The sequence below is a fragment of the Anguilla anguilla genome, chromosome 4 (assembly GCF_013347855.1).
Source record: "Anguilla anguilla isolate fAngAng1 chromosome 4, fAngAng1.pri, whole genome shotgun sequence".
Classification (NCBI taxonomy): domain Eukaryota; kingdom Metazoa; phylum Chordata; class Actinopteri; order Anguilliformes; family Anguillidae; genus Anguilla; species Anguilla anguilla.
This window is the reverse complement of record NC_049204.1, coordinates 61410048-61435906: the sequence shown is the minus strand read 5'-3', so window position 1 is coordinate 61435906 and position 25859 is coordinate 61410048. Positions and strand designations below refer to the sequence as shown.

The window sequence follows — 25859 nt, the reverse complement described above, 5'->3', positions numbered from 1 at the left end:
CAATGTCAAAGGTTTTTCTTGTTTGATATGAGACAATCCAATTATAATTTCATATAAAACACAAATAATTTCATTATAATACAAATAGAATCTATGGTGAAGTTGCCTACATGATTTTCTCATTTTTATATTTAAAATAAATATATTACTTCAACAGTTAAACAGTGGCTGTCAGGGCTGCATCTGTCCACACTAACCCAGGACCTCCCAGTTCCGCTGATGGCACTGCTGGGTATCGATTCGGTGTTAATTGAACAGCATGAGCGTATTCACAGTGAAGGTCGAACCTTAGGACACTGCTGATGCGTGCTCAAAATAATTATCACAAGGGCTTTACGTTCCTATGGGAGAAGAGAAATCACTGGAGGCAGAAGTGTCATAAAATATATTTTATTCAGTTGATAAAATGTCCACTCTTTCAAAGTAGCAGAACTGCTAGACTTTAACTCTTAGAGTGACCCTAACAACATTGCTCTGCATAAGGCATAAAATCAATTTTATCATTAAAAAATTGTTTGATAACCACAAGAATCAAACAGTTTAAAAGTTACCCCATAAATAACACATTCCCCTGCCCCATAGCTTTTCAAACACAGATCAGAGGCTCCCAGCTCAGCTCTGAGGACCTGATGCCTCGGTCCGTCTACAGGCTGCAGTCTGCTGCTGGGAAGATTTACCAGCCTGGCATCGCTTTCACCTCGACTGTGCAAATGACATGCTTCAACACAAAGCTTCATTTCTGAATAGTTTTACAGCCCCCCCCCCACCTCCCCAACAACAGTAACGACAACAATGAAGCAATGAAATGGCTTCTGTAATAACACATTACTTATGAATCGCTTAAAATCCAAAACAAACATATCAAACATATATTTTGCATAAGCTGCCAAACTAAATTAGACGTTCAATTACTGGTAATGACAGAGCTTAAGAAAAACAAACCAACAAACAAACAAAAGAGAAGAGGAATCTTTCTCTGTGCAAACACACACTGCGGAAAACTGAGCGCGCTCACGTGCTTGTGCGTGTGTCTGTGTGCGCGCGTAAATGCTTGTGTGCGTGCGCATGTGCTTGCGTGTGTATATGCTTGCGTGTCAGAGGGGATTTTGAGGTTCGCTCGGCTGTGATGGCAGCTACTCCATTTCATTAAGCCGTGGAGACCCGGCAGCAGGCAGGCAGTCAGAGATTAGACTGACGGAGGTAGCTCTGTGTCTGTGCGCTGCTGCAGATCCACCGCGTCAGTTTTCCTATCTCCCTCCGAGAGCACTGAAGACCCGATTCGCTCCTCTCCTTTGTTGGTTCGGGTGAACCCTACGGAGAGCCGCAGATTTGCGTAGCTAACTGTAAAACTGGCACCAGACACAGACTCCGGGAAAATCTGTCTTGTGAAATAAATAGGGCAGGGACGTTACCGTGGAGACTGGGAAGCCTATTAGAGCAGAGCGACCCGGGGGGGGGGGTGTGTGACAGAGACACCGGGAGCACTGCTCATGCTGAATGCGGGGACAGCTACATCTGCGTCTCCCCGTAGGGGGCGCTCACTGGAAGGACGCGCGGACCTTGCGGCCCTTCAGCGGCTGGGGGGGGGCGGTAGTTGTCCATCATGCAGGACGCGGCCTCTCCCTCGGCGGTGAACAGCAGGCTGCGGAACTTGCTCATCTGCAGCGGGAGACAGAAAAGCCAGCGTCAGACTGCGTCTCACAGAGCTTAGAGAATGATACATACAGGCAGGCCATGATACTGTGTACTCATCCACAGACTTACACACTGAGGCATACAGGCACGCCATGATACTGTGTACTCATCCACAGACTTACACACTGAGGCATACAGGCAGGCCATGATACTGTGTACTCATCCACAGGGACTTACACACTGAGGCATACAGGCAGGCCATGATACTGTGCACTCATCCACAGGGACTTACACACTGAGGCATACAGGCAGGCCATGATACTGTGTACTCATCCACAGAGACTTACACACTGAGGCATACAGGCAGGCCATGATACTGTGTACTCATCCACAGACTTACACACTGAGGCATACAGGCAGGCCATGATACTGTGCACTCATTCACAGGGACTTACACACTGAGGCATACAGGCAGGCCATGATACTGTGCACTCATCCACAGGGACTTACACACTGAGGCATACAGGCAGGCCATGATACTGTGTGCTCATCCACAGACTTACACACTGAGGCATACAGGCAGGCCATGATACTGTGTACTCATCCACAGACTTACACACTGAGGCATACAGGCAGGCCATGATACTGTGCACTCATCCACAGACTTACACACTGAGGCATACAGGCAGGCCATGATACTGTGCACTCATCCACAGACTTACACACTGAGGCATACAGGCAGGCCATGATACTGTGTACTCATCCACAGACTTACACACTGAGGCATACAGGCAGGCCATGATACTGTGCACTCATCCACAGGGACTTACACACTGAGGCATACAGGCAGGTCATGATACTGTGTACTCATCCACAGACTTACACACTGAGGCATACAGGCAGGCCATGATACTGTGCACTCATCCACAGGGACTTACACACTGAGGCATACAGGCAGGTCATGATACTGTGTACTCATCCACAGACTTACACACTGAGGCATACAGGCAGGCCATGATACTGTGTACTCATCCACAGGGACTTACACACTGAGGCATACAGGCAGGCCATGATACTGTGTACTCATCCACAGGGACTTACACACTGAGGCATACAGGCAGGCCATGATACTGTGTGCTCATCCACAGACTTACACACTGAGGCATACAGGCAGGCCATGATACTGTGTACTCATCCACAGACTTACACACTGAGGCATACAGGCAGGCCATGATACTGTGTGCTCATCCACAGGGACTTACACACTGAGGCATACAGGCAGGCCATGATACTGTGTACTCATCCACAGACTTACACACTGAGGCATACAGGCAGGCCATGATACTGTGCACTCATCCACAGGGACTTACACACTGAGGCATACAGGCAGGCCATGATACTGTGTACTCATCCACAGGGACTTACACACTGAGGCATACAGGCAGGCCATGATACTGTGTGCTCATCCACAGGGACTTACACACTGAGGCATACAGGCAGGCCATGATACTGTGTACTCATCCACAGACTTACACACTGAGGCATACAGGCAGGCCATGATACTGTGTACTCATCCACAGACTTACACACTGAGGCATACAGGCAGGCCATGATACTGTGTACTCATCCACAGAGACTTACACACTGAGGCATGCAGGCAGGCCATGATACTGTGTACTCATCCACAGGGACTTACACACTGAGGCATACAGGCAGGCCATGATACTGTGCACTCATCCACAGAGACTTACACACTGAGGCATACAGGCAGGCCATGATACTGTGCACTCATCCACAGGGACTTACACACTGAGGCATACAGGCAGGCCACGATACTGTGCACTCATCCACAGACTTACACACTGAGGCATACAGGCAGGCCATGATACTGTGTGCTCATCCACAGGGACTTACACACTGAGGCATACAGGCAGGCCATGATACTGTGTACTCATCCACAGGGACTTACACACTGTCCACTTCACACATTCACACACATTGGCTATACTGCATATTAACTGTAACTATTCAGGCTGAGTACGTCCCTCAAGGGTACAGAGCAGTCTCAGTCCCAGGGGTCACTGCACCAGCTGGCTGTAGCACTCAGATCCTACACCAGCTGAAAGCTATCTTGGTTGTCTTGCGAGTGTAAAGAGGCGTCATTTCAGTCAAGACTCTCCTTCAAATAACATGGCATTTAGGCCGCTTGTGTTCTCCATTGGAGACGGTTGTGGTAAAGCAGGTATACGTCTTCAGTTTGTGTCAGGCTTCAGATCCCTGGCTGTTGGTGCAGTCTCCTAAACTCCAGACCACCCTGTGGAGGAGGAGATCAGGTTCCTGATGCAGGAGGAAGCCTGCAGGAGTCAGACTGAGCTTAGCCTGAGTCACAGGACTCTATATTTAGGCCACGGCACTGGACATGCCAGTTGCTGTAGCCTCTAAATTTAGATGTTTTGATTTGATGTATAGACTAAGGGCATCTCATGACTGCGGTGTTTGTCCTCGCAAAATGACACTAACAGAGCCCGAATAATAGAGACCAAACTAGTCACAGATTTAGTATCATATGGGGAGTGCTGTGTGTACATAACCACATCACAACCATGCAATCATCTGTCAATACCCTTCATCTGAACATGCATGCGCACACTATTCTGATCCAGGGTAACTGATGAAATTGACCTTCTCCTAATTAGTTTAGCTGTTGATAACGTGCATGTGACCACTGCAGTCAAACAAGCAGCACTGTGCTTTTTACTGGAAAGCTGCACTCCTACACACAGCTCTGTGAGCAAAAAACCCAGCCAGCAATGCAATCTCAGCAAGGACTCACTTAATGCAGTCAGCATAGTGATTACTGCTGTTACTGCTGAAATTCATACCAAAGAGAGAGTTTCCAGACACGTGCCAAGGTGTTGCATGCTGATTTCTAAATGGTGCTCCTCACATAGCACTGCTGAAGCCAGTCTTCTGTCACCTACACATCAGCGTGAGAGCGGTATGAACCCAGATCAGTACAGGGGTGAGTGTCTCCCTCTTAAGGCCACTCTGCAGTCAGGCCACGTACGTTGTGTATGATCGCTGACACCGACCAGCCGCAACCACTTTTATTTATACTGGAGCGACGGACGATCTGCCGTCGATATCATCGTTGTGTCCGTCGCCGAGACAACCGTACTGAACTTTGACCCCATCGCTGGCTCAGTTGCCATGACAATATTACAGAACGTTCTCATCTCCCGTGATGATCTTTAGTGAAGTGCAAAGGTCGTCCACTAGCCCAACCTTAAAATGAATAAAATGGGAGACCAGTTTAATAAACACAATGACAGTGCTTCCATGCCTGTATGCTGCCAACCACTCAACGTGAGAGTTGAGCGATAACGCTGGTGACCATGCAGCGATATCCATCGCCTGATCATACACCACCTAACAGTGCACAAGCCTTTAGACACACTGACCCAGACTGGGTTCACCATCTCCTCTCCAATCTTATCTAGGGCCGATATAAGCAAGTTATTAAAGGTCACAAATCATGAACCAGTTTGTGCAGCAGCATGTTCACTGGAGAAATAAAGGTCATACAGGTCTTAACACATCTTCAGTGATCCATGCGACTGTAGGCAGATCAATGAGTAACCCATAACTGGTTCCCCCTTTCCTCGGTGTGAATGTTAGAATGTGAGCCTCCTCACTGCAGCCCGATGCAGAGCTGTCCTGCTGGGGGACATCAGAGGCGCTTAGCGCTGCAGCCCAGCAGTGTGTCCACTGAGGCGTGCGCTTCTCTTACAGTCATGAAATAAACATCTGCCAGAGGGATGCTAATTTTCACACAGGCTCTACAGTGCTAGCCTCAGAGCCAGTCACAAATATATGAAAGCGTTCAGAGGGAGGAGGAGGGGAGCACAGCAGAAGAGTCTGAGCTGTCTGGTGCTTTTAAAAAGATTACAGTGTGATGCGGTTTCTCTGGCATGTCAGCTATGAAAGCCACTGAAACTCAGTAAGTATGGAGCCAGACCTACATATGCAGAAGTCTGTTTTTATCAGTAATCTATGTGGATTCACACCCTTCCCTGTAGATGCAGTGTTATCATTACCCACACTGTTATCTACCCTGACAGAAAACACTCAGCACTTCCCCACGCTCACGTGTCCAGCTCACAACATTGTGACATCATGTTCAGAGTGCGGCGTGTCATATCACCTGCATCGGACGATTCCTCATGATATCAATGTGCAGAGCGCAATATATCATAGTGTCCGCAGAGTACAGTATGTCACGATATCATTTGCAGAGGATGATACGTCACTATATCATCTATCTGAGTGTCGTGTGTCTTGCCAAACCCATAATTTGGTATGTACAAAGGCAATTTACATGTGCGTGAGGAAGGCAAGTGCTCCACATCGCCTCTCCACCAACTGTACTGCCCCTGTGAAGACCGCTATGATTAGCGTGGCCAAGAAGCGCATGTTCAAAAGCCGAGCGGGACCGATGTGCCTCTGATCAGTGTGCAAAGTCTGCGCGTGCTGCACGTGTTCAGTGAGCCGAGGAAGTCCACCGTCTGCAACCTTCGCTGGAAATATACTTCTAGACATTTCTACCACAGGGCATAAAAAAGAGAACTTGAAAAAGACTTGCAAAAAACATGATATAACCCAGAAAAAGACACCTTAAATAATCACATCTAAAGCTAAAAAATCCTCGAACAGAGCCTTTTAAAACCCTCGGTAGCACTGCTCATCGCTGCTCACGTACCCACGGATACCGTGGGCCTTTTTAACAGCTTTGGCTATCACAGGTTTTCTTGGATGAGAAACAGTGAGAGACGCTGGAGCACCTGGTCGGAGCTGACGCTGATTGGCTCCTTCAGGACGATCCAGGTGACGCTCTCCAGGAGTGGGGGCGTGGTCAGGGACCCGTCGTACGTCCAGTAGTCAAGAGAGCCGGGCAGCAAGGTCGTGGGGTCAAAGTTTTCAAAAGTGGTCTGCTGACCCTGGATCAACAACAATAAACACGCACACAATCTCATTGGACTTGCACATAGGGGTTCGTCCTGCCACACCCATTAAAAGTTATAAACTTAAATAATAAAAATATGCCACACCCATTAAAAGTTATAAACTTGAATAATAAAATCAGGCTGTCTCTGGAAAGGTCTGATGTTATCTTACCTTGGCCTTGATGGCATCCAGGGCATCGAGAACAGTCTGCAGACGGGCGTTGGCATTTCCAATCTGCAGCAAAGCAGCAGCACAAAAACAGTCACACACAGACATGCACACAGATGCCCTCACACATACGCACACACACCACACTAATCACAGGCTGTTTCTGCACTGTGCTCACTGCTCTTCAGTCAGCACACAGCATGCATGCCGCTGGGGAGCCGGCCAAGCAATCTGCTGCTTCAGCTGCTTCATTTCTCCCTCTACAAAGAACAGGAACGAGCAGCATCCTGAGTGCTGCTTCAGCTGCTTCATTTCTACCTCTACAAAGAACAGGAACGAGCAGCATCCTGAGTGCTGCTTCAGCTGCTTCATTTCTACCTCTACAAAGAACAGGGACACGCACAGCATCCCAAGTGCTGCTTCATTTCTCCCTCTACAAAGAGCAGGAACGAGCAGCATCCTGAGTGCTGCTTCAGCTGCTTCATTTCTACCTCTACAAAGAACAGGCAGCATCCTGAGCTGTGCTCTCAGCAATGCCTGAAGCTGCAACGGTGAGCCCAGCTGACCTGCAGGAAGACTCCCACCACGGCCAGGCCGTCGGGCTGGCTGGCAGCGTCGCCGAAGCTGGGGTACTTGGTGTTCCAGTGGACCAGGTGCAGCTGGTGGAAGAGCGTGGATTAATGAGGATAACACAAATCCCTTTCGCAATGCGTCACGCACCGGGATCATCTGGGGCAGCTCGCACAATCGGGCCTCATACTGACTTCACTACCGCACACAACACATCTGCTAGAATGACTTTGATATCAATTTACCCTCCGGTAGAAAAAAGGTTTTTTGGTATTTTAAAACAAATCCCGGAATGCTTTTGGTTTGGTATACCACCCCAGGTAAAGTGTAGGACGTACGATCACAAACACAGCCAGTCTATTTACTGCAGATATTCTGCTCACAGTGGATAGCACTGAATGTAATTATGTTACGTAATTATGAATATTCATGAGAAGGAGGGAAACGTTCAAAGGCAGAACATCCACAGCTTGTGCACCACTGCACACACACAAGTGTAACCTCCCATTTCCACCCACAATCTCCTAGATGATAAAAAGGACACAGAGCTCAGTTCCCTGTTCAACGGTTTATGTTTCAAGGTTGGCAAACGGGGGATATATTTATTTCTTTCACAACAGTCTCTGGTTGTCCTTGAAATTGTCACGCAGACAGAGGAGGGGAGGGGAGTGGAGCAGAGCGGAGGGGAGGGGAGGAAAGCAGAGCGGAGAGGAGCAGTCGGTACCTCTGCAGCGTACTTGGTACCAGCCACTGTGTGCTCTGAGCCCCTGTCGTCGGCGCCGCCCCAGTGGAAGTGGAACTGACGCAGGCGGTACGTCCCGGATATGGGTCCCCCCGTCAGACCTGCGGGTGCAAACAGAGCCGTATTAGCACAGCTGATGCTGTACTCAGCCAGCACAAGGGCAAACTAAAACCCACCTTCCTCCCAAAAACACGCATACAAAAATGGCATCAGGGCACACAGCATGGAGGCTAACTGTAGAGTAACATGAGCAACAGTGCGTGCTGTGTTTCTGTGAGTGTCCGTATAGGACTGGTTATCTCAAAGGAAACTGTAACACTGAGGAAAGCTGTGGGTGCTGCTGTTTGCCATTTCGACTGGCCTCGGTCCAGAAGAAAACTTTCTATGCAATATTTTACTGGTACAGTAGTCTCAGCCTATGTAACCCGTGCTAGACTGATCACTTATCCAACTATGCCAGCGCATTATTTTAGATGTTTTCCCTCTGCTTCACTGCTGACTGCAGATGTAACAAAACAGCATGTGATAGCGCGCATCCTGTATGATGTTTACAGTCATTTGTTGGTTGGAAGCTGAATCCTGGTCCGGTAAGTAAATTCATGCTAAAGACAGGTGAAAAAGTGCAGACCTGCGGTCAATGAGCCCTACGTTTCTGTGGAAAAACAATGCTTCAGTCTGACCCTCCACTTCCTACTTTTCACATGCTGACTCAGTTCCTGTTATGCAAGAGCCAAGCTGACTCAAGGACAGATGATGACCTGTGAGAGTAACAGGCTAAAGCATACAATGTATGAACCTGAGTGTGTTTTATCCCTGTTTTCTGTGTATATTAAATAAAACTAATCCTGAACGGTTGTGTTTCTGCACCACCCTTCATGCCAGATTGCACTGGGTCACCTAAACAGATTATTACTCCTACAACAATTTCCGCTTCTTTCCAAAGAAGCATCAGGCACATTATTGTTTCTGCAATGCAGAAAAGGGTGTGTGTGTGTGCGCGCGTGTTTGCATATGTGTGTCTTTCGTGTGTGTGAGTGCATTAATGCTGGAGTGTGCGTGTGAATGAACGAGCGGCGCATGTGTGGCTGTGTTATGTATGCGTTTGAGTCTGCGTCACAGCAGTTCTGTGAAGAGGTCTGTGTTCTGCGACAGCACGTGCGCCTCCTCGTCTCTTTCCCCGTCAGTAAGGGCAGACTTTGCCCTCAGCGTGAGAATGATTCACCACACGGCCCCTGTCCATCCACAGCAGACCCTCACTGGCACACTGGCGACCAGAGAGCCCTGCTCCTCTCTCTCTTCCCCTGCGCAGAACATGTCCGCGGGCAGCGCTTTCTGCTCTCGAGCGCGCCGATAAGAATTCCGCGGGGGAGCCGCGTTAATCATTGTTCTTCCGGTGGCTAAACACTTTGGTTTCACCGCGGCGAAGGAGTCTGTTTTTATCAAAGTGCAAGCTGTTCCTCTGAAAAGATCTGACACACTGACGCTGGCTGAGCAAAGCTGTAACAAGGTTTCTCCGTGAAAATCAACAGCACTTACTGAAAAGCAGCTGGCGGATTGCTTCACTATTTCATGACACTAAACATTTCTTTAACTGCTGCATAAGAAAACAAATGTACATCTCTGCTGTATCTAGCCTATAACAAAGTAATCTCATAGCACACGTCAGCATATGTCAGCATACAAAAGGACCTGAGTCTTTCTGAGATTACAGTGAAGTGGCTTGCTCAAAACGTTTAAATGTGTGAAGAAAAATGCAAATAAACGATGTGTATGATCATCAAGTCTAAGTTAAATGAAATTCCATTTCTCAGTATAGACATTGTTTTCAGCCCACCAATAAATAGGCTAAATTATTAAAATAAAGGTCAGACTAGACCACACTGATCTATATATCGGGTGATATAGGAGGTGAAATAATACACATTACATAAAAAAGCAGAGGGGTCCCTGGTATAAACACTATCCTGTAATTTAGGCCCACATAATTCAAGTTTATAACAAAATGTTTAACACATTTTAATTGTACAGAATTATTACATACTGCACATTATTATTGCATTATTTAATGCTCCTTACCAAGAAAACTGGATTCAATGTCCAATATTTAACCTCTCAAATGCATCCCTATCAATATCAATATCTACAAACATAAAATCATAGTAGTCTAATTTACTTCATGACTGATGTTCAGTGCAGGTAAGTTAAAAAAAAAAGAGAGATCCTTCATCTATCTTGAGATTAATAGTAGGTAGATATCCTCAGGTATCTACTGTGCTGGTTGATTAAAGAAATAAAAAAAATCCCACTCATTACTTTCGGCAATTTAACGTTACTCTGGTTACGCTAGTATTCACACTGTTCACAGCACAGGAATGTGTCTTCGCCAATTTAAAGAAACATATGCGAAATATATACAGAAACATTCGTACACGGCTGATACGAGGCAGTCAATTAAATACATGTTAACGACCACTAAAATAACGTTATATAAAGCTACTGTGATTTAAAGTTAACAAAACTCTAGAGCCTCAGTCAATGTTTTACCGTTAACTTCAGACATTTAAATGACCACTGACAGTATTACCGAAGGCGGCTAACGTTAGTAGTAGTAGTAGTAGTAGAAGCAGTGGCTACAGCTAAGGTTGGGGAAAGTCACTAACTTGAGCTGTCATCGTCGTCAGCGAAGTCCACTTGGAAGGAATGGCCGCTGTTGACGATGCTTTTGGAGGTGCCGGCGTCGTACTTCAGGCTGAGCGCCTTCAGCGCGCTGTCAAACCGTGCTTCGCCCGGCACGATGTCGACGGGAGACTGCCGGGGTCCGTCGGCTATGGGAAAGTTGTCCACCCACTTTCCAGGTCCTGCAGACGCAAGGAAGGAAAACGTGTATCACAGAACCTAGCTATACATTTTTGGAAGAGCGTTTATTTGCTTTTCTGGTCTTTGTTTGGGGGGGTTTTGTGCTACATTAGCTGGTCTTGATTAACGTTAGCTAGTTAGTTGAAGTTGACCGTTGGTTGTTGACGTCATCGCAAGCGTTTGACCGTTACTGAGGTAAAATTTTTTGACAGGCTCATTCAAAAATCCACAGATTCCTTAGTGACTACAAGTAACAATTTTCCCCATAAAAGAGTCACATTTCGTCGTGTTTACTTTATTTTATTTCCGAAATCCAATAAAGTTAATGTGAAGAATGACTAGTTTCTTCAAACCTGTCCGAGGTGGACCGAAGCTGTCAAAAAAAAAAAAAAACGTACCGTTTCACAAAGCCACACGCCAACAAAAAGTCAAACTGATCTGTCATGCTAAGATAGAGCATCTCACCGTTGCTTGGTCCGTATCCCCATCCGTGAGACATGGTCAGAAAATTTGTGTTTGTGAGAAGTTTTAAGTTATAACTGCGTTATTCCCGTTGGCTGAGAGATAACACTGGATGCAAAACGCCGGTTTCTTCTGATACCCTCAACGGACAAGTGCAGGGGCTTATATAGACTTGCCCTGGCTACTGTGTCCCTCGCGCCAATGAGTTGGCCACGAGATCTGAGCAGGCTTGAGGCTGAGCAGCGGGAGGGGTTAAAGAAAGCGTGCTGTCAATCGATGAGCTGACCAGTCATTCCTCTCTCTCTCTCTCTGTTGTAGCGACTCCGCCGCGAACGCACGATACGGTCCTAATCTCCTATAGGAATGCGAAAATGGATAAATCTCCGTGTTTATTTCACCGACGCCCCCAAGACGATCTCACCCAGTTAATGCTTCGATGTTGGAAAAATAGGCTAAATCACTCGCTACTCCCTGATACTTTTGTTCACCCCAAGAGATATGTCTTTGCCCGCACGAAAATAAATACTGCATGTTTGAACACCCGCACACGCACGCGCGCGCACACACACACACCTCCCGAATAACATCACATCGCATCATGCTCTCTTCCACTTAGCTGTGCCTTGCATTGCAGTCATCCTGAAAAATGCATGAAGATCGCGAATAAAGCAACAGAATAGGCGCTAGGCTATCCATCCCCACAGAACGCCTTCAACGAAGACACTATCAGCTCGCTTCTAAGCTCTTTTCATGATTCATTTGCGATCTTCCGGTGTTTCTCAAAAAAAAGGAGAGCAGCAGAAAATTATAGTGGATAGCGGGTTCAACTATGAAATTGCTGTTAAAAATATAGTCTCAAGTGAGTCTCTAGTGGTTACGTTCAAGAATGGCCTGTTAAGATGTATGTATAGGCTATATTCAACATCACAATGAAAGGACGCGTAGCCAGTGGTGCTTCGATATAGGCTTCTGTCCCGGGGTTTCCTTGCACTCTCAAAAAGGATGTCAGGCCAAAATGCAGCACACTTTTTCTGTTAGGCCTACTGTTTTTGTGTTGCTTTCTGTACATTTTGTGTCAAAGTTATTACTTTTGTGTAACAAATATACAGCGTATATGTTACAAAGGGAGACTGCGTTTAAAGTAGGCTAACACAGAATGTGTTGTACTTAACTAGACATGAGGTGTGTTAAAATGGCACATTATGTGTTGTTTTTAGTACGTCAGGAGAATGTGTATCTGACATAAACTGCTTCTTGCCACATCAAACGGAATATATTTTCGTGAGTGAAAGTCCCTTGTAATATAATAAACATGTAAAGTCCAGACTGTGATGTGGCAAAACACTATTCGGCATACACAAAAATATGAAAGGGAATATCAAAGGGAAAGATTTATTATAATTCCATGATCTGTTTTCAATGAAACACTTTTAGTAGTAGGCTACACAGTAAAATATGAATTGTAAACATAAAAAATAAAATAGTTTTTGTTCCCCATAATGTGGATAATAAAGTTTTTTCATAAACGAATATATAATATTAATGTAAGAGACACTGAGGAGTCGAGTGTTATACTGTACTTTACAATACTATACTCAATTGAAACATGTCTTGTAAACCTATTGAAAGACAAACGATGATTTCAAGCAATTTATAGACTTTGCTGCCACCTCATGGTGCACGAACGAAAAGCCACAGGTTTCCATTATCCAGCGATAATGCTTAGGCTACTGTAAAAAATACGGGACGCTTGATACTTTACTCCGACACAGAAAACCATTGTCAAAATTTAAAGCAGTAGGTTACTTTTCCACGTGTGTGAAGGACGGCAATGAACCACACTTAAGATACACTGTGTAAATTCGTTTCGTGTGTGATATAATGACTGATGAGTGCAACGGACACTTGGCTATTTCATCCGTTCGTTACTGTAAATGCATTTGCCGTCGGATTCCATTTCGGGCGTAGTGCATTTGGATATGGAGGGTGCTACTCCACAAAGATCCTGTGGCACCTGTTAGTAACGACACCGTTCCAAGAAGAGAAAGGTACAGTTCTGTGGGTGTGATGACGACATTTTGCATGGCTAATATTATTGGATGAGTGGCGTCGCATGTAAATTACGTCATTGCGACACTCCACACGCTTCTTTTAGGTGAAGCTAGCTTGGGACGAACGGTAGGTTTGTTTTCGTTGTTAAATTCACATTTTCGAACAGATATGAAAAATGTTTTGTCGTATTTTATGCGAATTTCACCAACATATTATATTTCTCTTTTATAGTTCTGCTTTAACGTTACATCTTTACTACCACGTGTCGAAGCGTTGAATCGTCACATAACTTTAGCCTCTGTACACTGAAGTGTTTGTTAGCAACCTTTCACTGAATTAAAAATAAATGGTTGATTATCAACATTAAGTTTGCTTTAACTTTAGATTGTTAGGTGTCCTCCGATGTTAGTTAGCTGCCCGTCGATGTCAAACGTGCTAACGTACTAATTAGATTTAAAGAGGCTAACCACATGTCAGACTTACATCATCGTATATATCAGTAAATGGCAAAAACAAGTTTGGTCGTTAGCGAGTAGCATTGCTTTTGTACCACTTGTCTCGTTTGTTAGCTGAAGGGATGGTTCAGAAATTTTGGGTTTAATGTCCATGATCTGAAACGGCTATCTTCCAGCTGTTTGTTTATCAGAATGTAAATCTGTGGCAACCGAAACAGAAATTGACATTTTGGCTAAAGACTGCATTGTTCGTATTGGCTAGTGCGGAGCTAATACAACTCTGCCAGTTCATGTTTTATTTTATTATTTTTTTAAGATGGGAAGTTGCTTATTTTAACATAAAAATACCCTTTAGCCGTTTTTATTTAGCCATTTTCCTCTTCGGTAGCTCACAATGTTATCTTTTTGGTCATGGATATTTTTTTGGTCATGGATTTCTGTGTAATCGTTTTGTATTGACAGGCTATAATGGCGAAGAATAAATCCAAGGGGCAGAAGCAGAAGAATGTGTTTCACGTGCTCAACAAGCAGACGAAACAAAAGAACAAAGCCAAGCCAGTGACGTCGAGCCTCAAACATGTAAGAATGTTAGTTCTGCGGACTGTTACAAACGACTGGAAAGAGAAGTTGTGGCGTCATCATCATCACGTTAGGCCAATGCTATATACACGCATTGGTCACATTATTAAGTACCCCTGTCTAGTACTGGGGATTATCCCATTTTGCCTACAGAACAGTCTGAGTTATTTGCAGTATGAAATCAACAAAGTTCTGGACAGGTTCCTTTGGGATTTTGGTCCATGCTGACTCGATAACATTTCACAGTTCCTGTGCAGGCCATTGGAGTAAATTGAAGTCACTCATGTTCTTGGAACCAGCTTGAGATGGCGCATGCTTTGTGACATGGCACATTATCCTGCTGGAAGTTTCCATTTGAGAAAGCATAGACTGAGGCCACAGAGGGATGCACATGGTTAGCAACAATGCTTAAGTATGCTGTGACATTCACATGATGCTCGCTAATTATGAAGGGGCCTAATGTGTTTCAAGAAAACATTTCATTCACCGTTACACTGCCACCACCTGTCTGTACTGTTGCAGGATAGATCCATGGTTTCATGCTGTTTATGCCCAATTCTGACCCTACCATCTGCATGCCGGTTGGCTGAACAATAACTGAACCTGTTCAAAATGTCTGCATGCTTTATATATTGACTTTCAGCCACATGATTTGCCGTTTGGAGGAGCAGACTGATTTCATTAATAAGCAGGTGTACTAAATAAAGTGACCACTAATTGAATAGAAAATGTTAGAAATCTGACAGGGAGCACACAAATCTTAAATGACATAATACTTACATTACAAAATACATACATACTCTCGACTGGTCCAAAAGGAAATATTTTTTTTTGAATGTAATGATTTTAATGTATATATTATAATATATAAAAAATTGTTTTGTGTACTTGTCTGTTTTCTGTCATACTGCATTGCTGAAGGTGTCAGGAGAGTCATGTTGGATCAGGAGGGGAAATGCTGGAGATATATATTTTTACCTGTTGTCTTTTTTCCCCGTCTTCTTTTTCAGATTAATGCAGCAAAGAAGGAGAAAAAAGTAGACAGCCTGAATAAAATATTCACAGATGTTCAAAGGGAAGTAAAAAGTGTATCAAAGTGCACTGGGCAGGAACCCAAAAAGCCAGCACAGGTGAGAAAAGATAGGATCCTACATTCTTGATAGGTGTGCCTCACGGAACCCAAGATGGGGTCATTCATTCTTTCAGGAAAAACTGTTGGGGAAGTACAGAATTATCTAGAATGTCATGGTATGCTGTAACATTATGATTTGCCTTCACTGAAACTAAGGCCCAAACCAAGGGGTGTATGGATACTTTCGGGCAGTTGAAGATTGTGATTAGTTAAATAGTTAAATCCGGTGTTGCAATGCTGGGCTAAAGCAAAAACCTGCACCCATGCCAGAACTTTTCGGGTCAGGGAATCCATGACCCACTTTGTCATTAACACCAACCCCCTCCCCCCCCCTCGGCTTTTTTTGCAGGTGACCAGAGAGCCGCCGAAGGAGTTGGTAAACGTGGACAGCGCCGCCCAACTGTTCTCTCAGCTCTAACCACAAGAAAACGCGCATCACGCGTGTCAAAGCAATGTTGAGAAGAAGAAGAAAAAAAACGCGCACTGCCAATTACAGCGGTCATCAGAATTATGGCGGCTTGAGATTTTACAAAGACAGTAACTCTGAAGACACGCCTCCTAAAATTTAAAGCGCTCACGTGACTGTCGCGGCGTATTTGACGGAAGTTTAAAGGAACTTTAAAAGAAAAAAAAATGCGTGTGGCAGATGGCGTGTAATAACGAAAGAAAGTCGTCTGATTGAGTTTTACTTTGCTCTCCTGTGCTTTATCAAACGGGAGAAATGGACCACAGAGGGGTTGTGAAATAAAGGGTTTTAAATGGAATCGGATATAATTAGACTTGCGGCACATTGTTTTCCGCCAGATGGCAGCAGGTTAGGGCACCAGTGAGAGATCTGGCGATGCTGGCTGCAGCAGTCCTGCCAATGTTGCCGTTTCGCTATTGTCTTTTTATGGCTCTGTAAAGAACATGCAGTACTGCATGCAATATAGCTATGAATGCTGTCTTTCTGAAAAAATGCACCTTTTTGAAATGCAGAAGAGAGGTCTTTCACTAGCCCATCCATTTTCCCTGGCTCATTGTTTTTGTCTGGTTGAGAGTGAAAAGATTTCCTGATTTGGCCTTGTCCAGTTTTTGCTGTAAATGTGTGACAAATTATTTTAGTTCCAAACCTTTATTCTTGTAATAAAGCAATATGCTTCATCTTTGAAACGTGTGGTATGTAAGGCCTTTGAACAATGTTCTTCAATTGTTTGTTTTATAAGACTTCTGAAAAAGGAGGAAGTATTAGATGTGTTAAACAAAGCAAAAGGAATGTGTAGTGATGGCAGATTCAATCTGTGCCAAAGATCTCTTTTAGATGTGGGCCACAAGATTCTGAAGAGACATTCGTTCTCATTAACTCCGGCCCTTCACTCTGTCTCCTGTTCTAAGTTTAATTGCTCTCGTGTTCCGAGTTTAATTTTAAGGCTGATAATAGGCTACAACAGCCTCAGACTCTCATCTAGGAAACGACAAAATGATTATTTATTTATTTATTGTATGCTGTCGCGAATCACATTTAATTGAATGTCACTGGAAGATACTAAACTTACGGCTTTTTCTATGGCTGGGCTTAAAGAAGAACTTAATTAATGCCCGGTAAATTAGAATTACGTGTCCAACCGCTCTTTGTGCAGAATTACTAACAGTGAAACGTCCACTGTGGTACCCTATCTGAACTCTACTCTGGTCCAGACGGGCACTGTCCCGCGCGAGAGGAACAGCGTCTTTGACCGCGCGCCTGCACGTGGCTTAGCGTGTTAATTCCTGGGTGCGCTCTTGACATTTTGCATATAGTTTATGTATTGGCAGATTTATTTTTCGAGAGAAATTGAGAGGGCCATCGTGACAAGCATTAAGTGAAAGAAGGATGACTAAAAAACGGCACGAAAAAATCTTTTTTTTTTTTTTTTTTTTTTACTACGATACCATATTGGGTCATCGCCCGTTCCCTCAGAATGTTCTGGGTTCACTTATTTAACAATTCCCTCACATAACGTGATTTCTTATGCATAATGTGCCGTGGTTATGTATTCTTAGGGTAGGAATGGTGTCGGCAGGACAGAAGTTGAACAGGTGCAGTTGCAAACGGGTAGCCCACCGTCTCCAGCTGCGCCCCGCATAGCATAGCGACAGCCAACGGCGTGTCACCGAACACCATTGCAAAAGATGGCAGATTGATATTCCTAGAGGAGAGTCTCAGAAAAACGAGCAAACAAACAGCGGGTGTGCTCTCGCTGTCTGCAAGTTTATGGGGCGAGAGAGAGAACAAAGCACATAAAAAAAAGTTAAAGCGCAAGACTGTGCCGCCTCCGTCTCACGGTTTTATTATTCAACCTCTCAAGGATAGACTAATTTCATGCTTTGCTTAAGCATCAAAATGATCCTCATAAAAAAACGAAAATAAAATTTAAATTTGTTTGTGGAAAAAATAATAGCAATAATAAAAAGAACCACACAATTATGTTTCGCAAAACCAACATCTGGATACGTGGGCCGCGACAACATTCTGAGTTCGGAGGCATTATCAATCATTTTATAATTTTTCTTTTTCGCTTTTAAAACAGTTTATTTACAGCGCCTTTATCTCGGTGCATCTCTCCCGGAATAGTTATATAGGGAAACATAAAACCGTAGAATTACAGCCTGTTCGTGAGTGCAGCAGGTTTCCAACCACGAAACAAAGGAAGACCTGACTTTGTGAGTTATGGAGACGATTCAGTTCATGTTATACAACGAACTGCTTTTTACTAGTAGGCCTACACAGGAGCCCTAATTCTGTTGCGTTCAGGAAGGCCTATATAGTCCTACATACTGCTTTCTGCGGCAAAACAGTCCTTTAGAAAGGCAGCCTATGGGATTTGGATACAATGCAAGCGCTGTGAATTTCACAACTATAGGTTATGTAGGGATTATTTATTTTATTTTTTTCAAATGTACATTCCGATGTTAACTGAAGCAATTCGGTTTAAAAATAGGCCATTCGTAGCCTTACTGATACGAGAAAAACGGTCGCTAGCCCGTACCTGACATTTCTAGTTCAGCTAGTTACGAAAGCCATGCCATATAGGCTAGTTATTAAACTTTTATTTCAAGTTTGGTTTTAAATTTAGACAACATACAGCCTACAATATCAACTAAACCAGACTAGTGCGCCTTTCCTGCCTCTGTCCAGGTGCTGAAGTTCGGCACTGGTGGCGTTTCGCAGCACTGCACACGACTCACACAGCGCATAACGGACAAACTGATTAAAACTCACGTGCGCATGCGCACGAAGCGTAGCTTAGCCATTCAAACAGACAAACGCGGCGAGGCAGAGATTCATAATAGTGTCTCGGCATAATATTGAAAAATGAAATACAGCACCATAAAACGAAGAATATAGAAGCACTTAATAGAACTGTCTGGTACTAAATGGAGAAAGATAAACATCGAAGCAAGTGCTGTGTAACCTTTTTCAATTGAATAGAAAGCCCTGTGCCGGGTTTTCTTTAGTACATCAACTGCCATGCGAGTGTTCCTTGAAGTGCTGATCACTGTTCAAGAGCAGTGTTGCCACATATGTTTATGAACATACACGCACACACAGCCACGAACATTAGCCTGTCTTGTAACGGCTCTCAATAGGCAAACATCATCACATTTGCCCACTGAGCTTTCAGATACTGCTAGATTTAATCAAGGATACACAAGTCAATTCCAAAATGAAGATTGTATTACAACCGGCAGGGGGCAGCAGCGCTCATTAGTGTTATGACTTGAACATTTCACAGTATGGAGGCTTTTCTAAGGAATATGATGTGCTTAATGTACAAAATGTTATTATGCAAATATATGGAAAGCCAGTTAACGTTTTGAATTAAAATTAATCTGAAATATTTATGTTTAAACTAAGTAATCCATCAGACAGAAGGACAAGGTGAAGCAGACAATGATTGAACTCTCCACAGGGCTATTTGGGGACAGTATACCTGTGTGTGGATGGCTAGAATCAGTGGGGAAAGAAATATCAGCATAGATCATACATGATGTGTGTGTGTGCATTCAGTGTAAAACCTTAGCGCCGCCGAGCCGTATATGCTCTTCAGTCATGCGGTGTTCATAAAAGCGGACTTTAAAGCACCCGTGTTACACTGGCGGCGATCCACAGCGAAGATGCGTGTGGCGCTGGCGTGTGCCTGGGTGATGTGTCTTGCGTCGGCGGTTTCTCGCGTCCGGAGGTTTTGGTGGGGGGGCGTGAATTTCAAAAAGGAAGCAGCGCAGCATTCCCCCTCTCGTTTCGCCGCGGGTATTTTCCGCTCGGAAGACCGAGCTCGAGTGCTGCTCGCGTTACTCACTGTTTAACAGCGAGGAGCCCCTGCCAGTAAAGAAGGTTTTTTTTTTTTTTTTTTTTTTTTTGTGGGGGGGGTGGGCGGTGCTCTTCGGAACTCTACCGGCAGTAACAAGGACGCCTCCAGCTCCTGAACACCGAAGCTCTCTTTCCCGCAGGGCGAAATTTCTCAGCCTCTTTCATCTCAACGCTCGACCTCCTTCACACGCCCGAGTAAGGGACCCAGCAGGCCTGTTCAGAACATTCTGCTCATCGCAAGCGGAGACCCTAACAGCGGGAAAGCCTCTCTTCCTCATATCAAAAAAAAAAAAAAAAGCTGTCCGTGCAACCAGCCAGGAGCCTTGGTCGAGTGTAGGCCTACCAAATCGCTCCCAGCATGCACGGCGGGAAGTAAAGACAGAAATCGCAGTCCGCAAATGCTGTCCTGACTCCCAGATGCCGCATAATGCAACTGATCGACGTGCGTTGATTTAGCCTAATTTAAGGTGATTTCTGTTTCAAAAGGAATCAGCCTCCTGCCCAGGTAGGTGACCACCTTCATCGACATCAAGTACACCTCTCCCAAATGGTGTCTGAAGATGTCTGAACCTTTCCCCCACTGCTCTCTGTGTCATCAGACGTTGTGCTGGTAATTTTTTGTGGTTCATGACCTGAATCGTACTTTGGCCAATCCAGCTGCCAGTGTGGCAGCACAGGGTGAGAACACTGTGTACTGTGTGTTTTTTTCACCCGGTACCTGCTGTTCAAACTGACAGTGATTGTGAACTCGGCTGCATTTCCACGGCCAGTTTGAGCTACACTGCTTGAGCTGGACTGATCTTCCAAAAAACGCAGCACGGTCGCGTGTGGGTGTTCTTCAGAGCGGCCAGCAGGGGTCTTGCATCAGTGGTTTCATTGTTTGACACTCTGCAACCCCCCCCCCCCCCCCCACCCACCTACCCACCCATCAAAAACAGTTTAAAAAATCAGACCCAAAACCTGAACAGAAGGCTGAGCAGAGCTTTACTCTGTATCTATGCTTCCCCAAAAAAGACCCACCATCCAGAGACATGTATGGAGGCAAGAGGATGACATCAAATCAGATGAGTCAAATAAAAAACAGAATAATCATATGACTCAGTGAAATGCATAAAAGAAAGGAGACTTTACCCCTGGATGGGTCCGGAACAAGGCATAGCTGTTGTTTTTTTTTTTTTTTTTTGATTTTTTTTTTTTTTCATGGGCATGTTCCAAATGTTTCCTGTCTCCTGCTCAGTAGCGTGTCGTGTCTCAGTGAAGCATTGTGGGTACGCCTTTCTGATGTGCACACCGACAGGTGCTGTAGCAGACCTCCCACAATGCACTGTTTTTGTAATCATATTTGTATGAAACATACAAAAAACGTGTGTACGGAATAAATTAAACCTCCTACCGCGTGCGTTTGTGTAGGAGCATGTACATGGGTGTGCAAGTTCTGAATCCCCGAGTGCGTGCGCGTGTGCGTTTGAGTGTGTCTTTTAAGTGTATGTGTGCTCACGCGAGTATCTTCCTGAAAAAGCGAAGGAGAGCTTGCTAACAGATACGTGTGCTAACTGATCGCGACAGGGGCTCAGTCAGAGAGACAAGCTAACGTGTCTGCGCTGCGCTACGCTACGCTGGGCCAGCGGACGCGTCCTGCGGCTATTTTCACCCGCTCATCGATCAGACTTCCGCCGCTCCCGCGGCGGCGACAGAGCTCCCGCAGGACGATAACACAGCCGCCGCGGGCCCACCGCCGGCCGCCATTCACCTGTGCCCCCTAACGCGCGGGAGGCGGGAGAGAAAGAACCTTCTCCACAACAACGGAGAGGAAGAGAAAAACAAGCGAAAAATCGATCGATACAAACAGCGCAGCGGAGCAGGGAGGACCGCTGATGCGAGAGTTGTTGTTTGCGTCCGTAGATCTGTTCCATACCCGGGGGTTCCCGTTCATAGCAGAATCTCTGTTTTATGTGTTTTACGGGAATTATTTTTACAGGAACATTTCTGTTGTTGAAACTCACATGAAGTTGTATTACTCTTTAACTGTACTTTGTGTGTGTGTGCGTGCGTGCTTATGTGACTGTGCGTGTGGGTCTGCATGTCTGTGCATGTGCTTGTGTGTGTTCACGTATGAGTGTGTGTGGGTGGGTGTATTTTTAGAAAATGCCACTGGTAATATTTTGTGTGTATTTGGACCCACACATTCTTGTGAAATTCTTATCACAATGCCTGTCAGTCATCTCTGACTTCTCCAGAGGACTGAATAATATTCTGTACCAAAATCACACATTGCAATATGAAGTCATTTCGTTCTGCATCTCTATAGCCTTTCAACACGCTGGTAAAAGTCATCTCCGGTCTTGGGCTTGTTATACACTTAAAACTGCCCATTGTGAAGCTCTTTATGTTAATAACTTGACAGAAATATTCTATAGAACCATGCAATTCATACTGATGGAGGGCTTGAATGCATAGGCCAGAGTGTGTGTAATCCTTTCAGCTTTATCAACATGCTGACACTGCCAGGTTGGCAGAAAAGATTCCAGTGCTGTGTGCTGACAACGGGAATGGATGGCCGAGTGGGTGGGGGAGGGGGGGGAGAGGGATGAAAGAATGGTTTTTAGGCCTGAGAGAAGTCCCCTGATAACTCAAGCGGAGTGGGATATCTGCCCACCCACTCTCCACAACATTCTCAAGCGCTGCTGGGTGGCTCATCCTGTTAAGGCACTGTTCTAATGTGTGAATCGGCCCACAGTCTGGTATTTGTAAGAGTTAGGGTTTGGGTTAATAATTATTTTTAACGTTTTTATTTCAATTTTTTATTTTTTATTTATAAAATAATTGTTTTAGGATTAACGTTCAGGCTTAAAATAGTGTCTTAACACTGATGAGCTACTCTGTTGTCCTCGAATCGTGTTTTAGGTTGTGACCTGGCTGAAGGTCAGTAGATTCTGACCTGGTTCAGTTGAAGGCCAATAGATTCTGATCTGGTTCTTTTTGAAGGTCAGTGGATTCTGATCTGGTTCTTGTTGAAGGTCAGTGGATTCTGATCAGGTCCTGGTTGAAGGTCAGTGGATTCTAATCTGGTTCTGGTTGAAGGTCAGTGGATTCTAATCTGCTTCCGTTGAAGATCAGTAGATTCTGATCCAGTTTTGGTTAAAGGTCAGTCGATTCTGATCTGCTTCTGGTTGAAGACGCATACGCGGCAACACAAACATGCAGACACGGGCACACACACGCACACACACACACACACACACACACACACAGTTTCTGCGGTGCTTGCAAGCTAATTCCAGAGCCATGCTGTCCTTTTTCTATGACCTTGTACACATTTTGTGCATCCTATTGCAAGCAGCTGCACACTTCAGATGAATGCATCCGTGTGTTCTCTCTTCTGTCTTTCAGGAAATTTGTGTTCTTCCACTCCAGTGCCAACTTGAATGCAAGGCAGCGTCTTGACAAAAGCTTGACATTTAAAACGAAATGATAAAAGAGTCATGTTTCTTTTTTAAGTAGAATTACTAAATGGTTATTTGATAAAGCGATTGATCTTACTTAGGTGTAAAAGGCTTTCATTTTTCATATTTATCAAATCTTCAGGGGGGAAAAAAATTAATAAACAAATAAATGAATTATGCAAATACCCGGGTAAGAAATCATCTTGTCAGTTGGAAATTAAACGTACAGCCAAAGGGAGCAGCTGAACTCTGACATTTTATAATTACTGACAAACTGCTGATTAATCTAGTTCATTAAAAATTCAGGGCACAGACCCCAGTTTGTCTGGCTTTCTTTTTCCTTTGTTTTATTTATTTATTTATTTATTCATAATGGTTAACTAAAGACAGTACTGCAGTCCAATTGATACCCTTTAATTAAAATGAACGCGTCCATGTGGGTTTCCTCTGGGTACTCCGGTTTCCTCCCACAGTCCAAAGACATGCAGGTAGGCAAATTGAAGCCTCTAAACTGCCCAGTGGTGTGAGTAGTAAGTGAATGGTGTGTGACCTTGTCCAGGATAAGCAGGTATAGATAATGGATGCATAAAATGACAAAATTCAAATGTGCAAAGCTCATATAGACATACTTGTGAAGACTCAGAGCTGCCTTTTAGGGAAGGGGGGGGTAGGCACTTTGGTAAATGAGTAATGTCTGAAAAGTTCAGGGGAAGTGAATACTTTCTGAAGGCATTGTATATCCTTGTTATACAACGCCCACCTCTTCTGCCCCATCGTGTAAAATGTGTTTGCTTCTGAAAAGATGTTATCTAATAAATGAAGTCGTGGGCGCCTTTTCAACAGAGCCGAGCCCTTCTGTCAGATCTGAGATCCTTTCCTACTGCTGAGATTACACTAATTATATCTGAAACTGTGGTTCATGTATAAAAGCACTGCAGGTGCGGTGCGCACACACACACACACACACACACGCGCATACGCACACGTGCACACACACACACACACAGGCACGCATGCACATACGCACACAGAAAAACACGCACACACACTCACACACACCCGTGAAGCACTTGCAGTAAAACAGTCTGTTCAGTTGTTACTCACAAATGAGCTTATCAGATAAAGCAGATGATTTCATCATTAGCTTATCTCACCTACTTTCTCTGTCTAAATTCCTGATTTAAAGTTCAAAACACCGTTTATAACTTTATAAAGTTATAAACGGGAATCTTGATGATAATAGTGATTGAGTAAATTCATCGTTTAAAGACCCCCCCCCCCCTTCCTTCCCCCCACACTGGGTTACTGATTCACATTTTTCTGTTAAAGACAATTGACAATTAAACTTGTGTCTCAGGATGCCTTCGGACAACAGATTTCTCTCTCTCTCTCTCTCACTCTGTGTTCATCTTTCTGTATCTCCTCCTTTCCTGCCTCCTCTCATTCTCTCTTGATTCAGTTTCCGTTGACATGGTTTATTTACATGGCATTTAAAACATATCCTCTCACTTTCTCTTGCTCTCTTTCTCTCATTCTCTCTCTCTCTATCTCTCTCACTTACTCTCATTTTCTGTCCCTCTCTCTGTCTCTCTCTCTCTCTCTCTGAGGAGACCTGAAGGCTATGCACTCACCGTGAGGCTTAATGGGGGGATTTTTTCAACGGTGGCGGTTTCTGAAAGGTTGACATGACAGCTCAGAGAGGAATTTAAACGGAAATGACTTTGAGAAGCCCTGTGCCGCGCAGCCTCTTGACAGCAGCGTGCTCGGTGCATTCCAGACCCTGTCAAAAAATAAAAAATTAAAAAAATAAATAAATAAAAAAGCAAAAGCCATTCAAAACCTGTAAATACTCCGAAGCTCGGTTAACAAACACGGTGGTGTACTGTGGGGGATTGTTGGGCAATGTTTAAAGGACATTTAAAAGGCACTACAGATTTATTTACAGCATGTAAACAAACATACACTTTTTGCTCCTTCTTTTATATTCAAGCGGGAACCTGGCATCACATAGCGATGTTATCGTAACAGTGATTACAGACAGTGGTTGCACTGACGTACCTGCAACCAAGCCATTAATTAGCGTGAGCTTCATTTACAACCCGCTTTTCTGATTAAAGACCCGCATGGTGTTACTTGGTTTGTCAGCTGAAATAGTGATTTCTGTTCAGTCAGAATTTTACTCGCCTTTTGAAAGGGGGTCATAGGGAGGTCAACTTTCCGCTTCGTGTCTGAAGGGATATTTAGCCCTAAAAAATCAATCAAATTCACCACTGAGGGACTGGATGTGCAGTTAAAACCCATGCATTTTAGTAGGATATAGCTCTCCACTCATTCCATTATATATATATATATATATATATATATATATATATACATATATATATATATAATGACGTTTGTTTGAGCTATTGAGAAGTGAGCTACAGTGGTG

The 25859-nt window shown here is 44.5% G+C and overlaps 2 protein-coding genes across 4 annotated transcripts; one reads left to right on the top strand and one right to left on the bottom strand.

The window, feature by feature from the left end:
• Nucleotides 1-374: 374 nt before the first annotated feature.
• On the bottom strand, nucleotides 375-12238 carry LOC118226188 (carbonic anhydrase-like). Its single transcript, XM_035415593.1, is given in 8 exon segments — nucleotides 375-1586; nucleotides 1588-1659; nucleotides 6477-6632; nucleotides 6811-6873; nucleotides 7374-7466; nucleotides 8102-8220; nucleotides 10780-10977; nucleotides 11441-12238. Coding segments are annotated over 8 exon segments (783 nt in total). The 5' UTR covers nucleotides 11475-12238; the 3' UTR covers nucleotides 375-1538.
• Nucleotides 12239-13523: 1285 nt separating this feature from the next.
• On the top strand, nucleotides 13524-16807 carry rbis (ribosomal biogenesis factor). Of its 3 annotated transcripts, XM_035412434.1 has the most exons (5): nucleotides 13524-13615; nucleotides 14407-14523; nucleotides 15534-15653; nucleotides 16005-16080; nucleotides 16129-16807. In XM_035412434.1, the coding sequence occupies exons 2-4, from the start codon at nucleotides 14413-14415 to the stop codon at nucleotides 16071-16073; spliced, it is 300 nt and encodes a 99-aa protein (XP_035268325.1). In that variant the 5' UTR covers nucleotides 13524-13615; nucleotides 14407-14412; the 3' UTR covers nucleotides 16074-16080; nucleotides 16129-16807. The 3 variants fall into 3 exon arrangements, with proteins under 3 accessions (XP_035268325.1, XP_035268322.1, XP_035268323.1); XM_035412431.1 differs by having other exon boundaries at nucleotides 16005-16802; XM_035412432.1 differs by having other exon boundaries at nucleotides 13561-13619; nucleotides 16005-16802.
• The last annotated feature ends 9052 nt before the right edge of the window (nucleotides 16808-25859 follow it).

Excerpts from the sequence above, each read along its gene's own strand:
- rbis (XM_035412434.1), top strand. The coding sequence starts at position 14,413 with ATGGCGAAGAATAAATCCAAGGGGCAGAAGCAGAAGAATGTGTTTCAC. Across the intron at positions 14,524-15,533 it reads TGACGTCGAGCCTCAAACAT|ATTAATGCAGCAAAGAAGGA; the intron begins GTAAGAATGTTA and ends CTTCTTTTTCAG. Across the intron at positions 15,654-16,004 it reads AACCCAAAAAGCCAGCACAG|GTGACCAGAGAGCCGCCGAA; the intron begins GTGAGAAAAGAT and ends CTTTTTTTGCAG.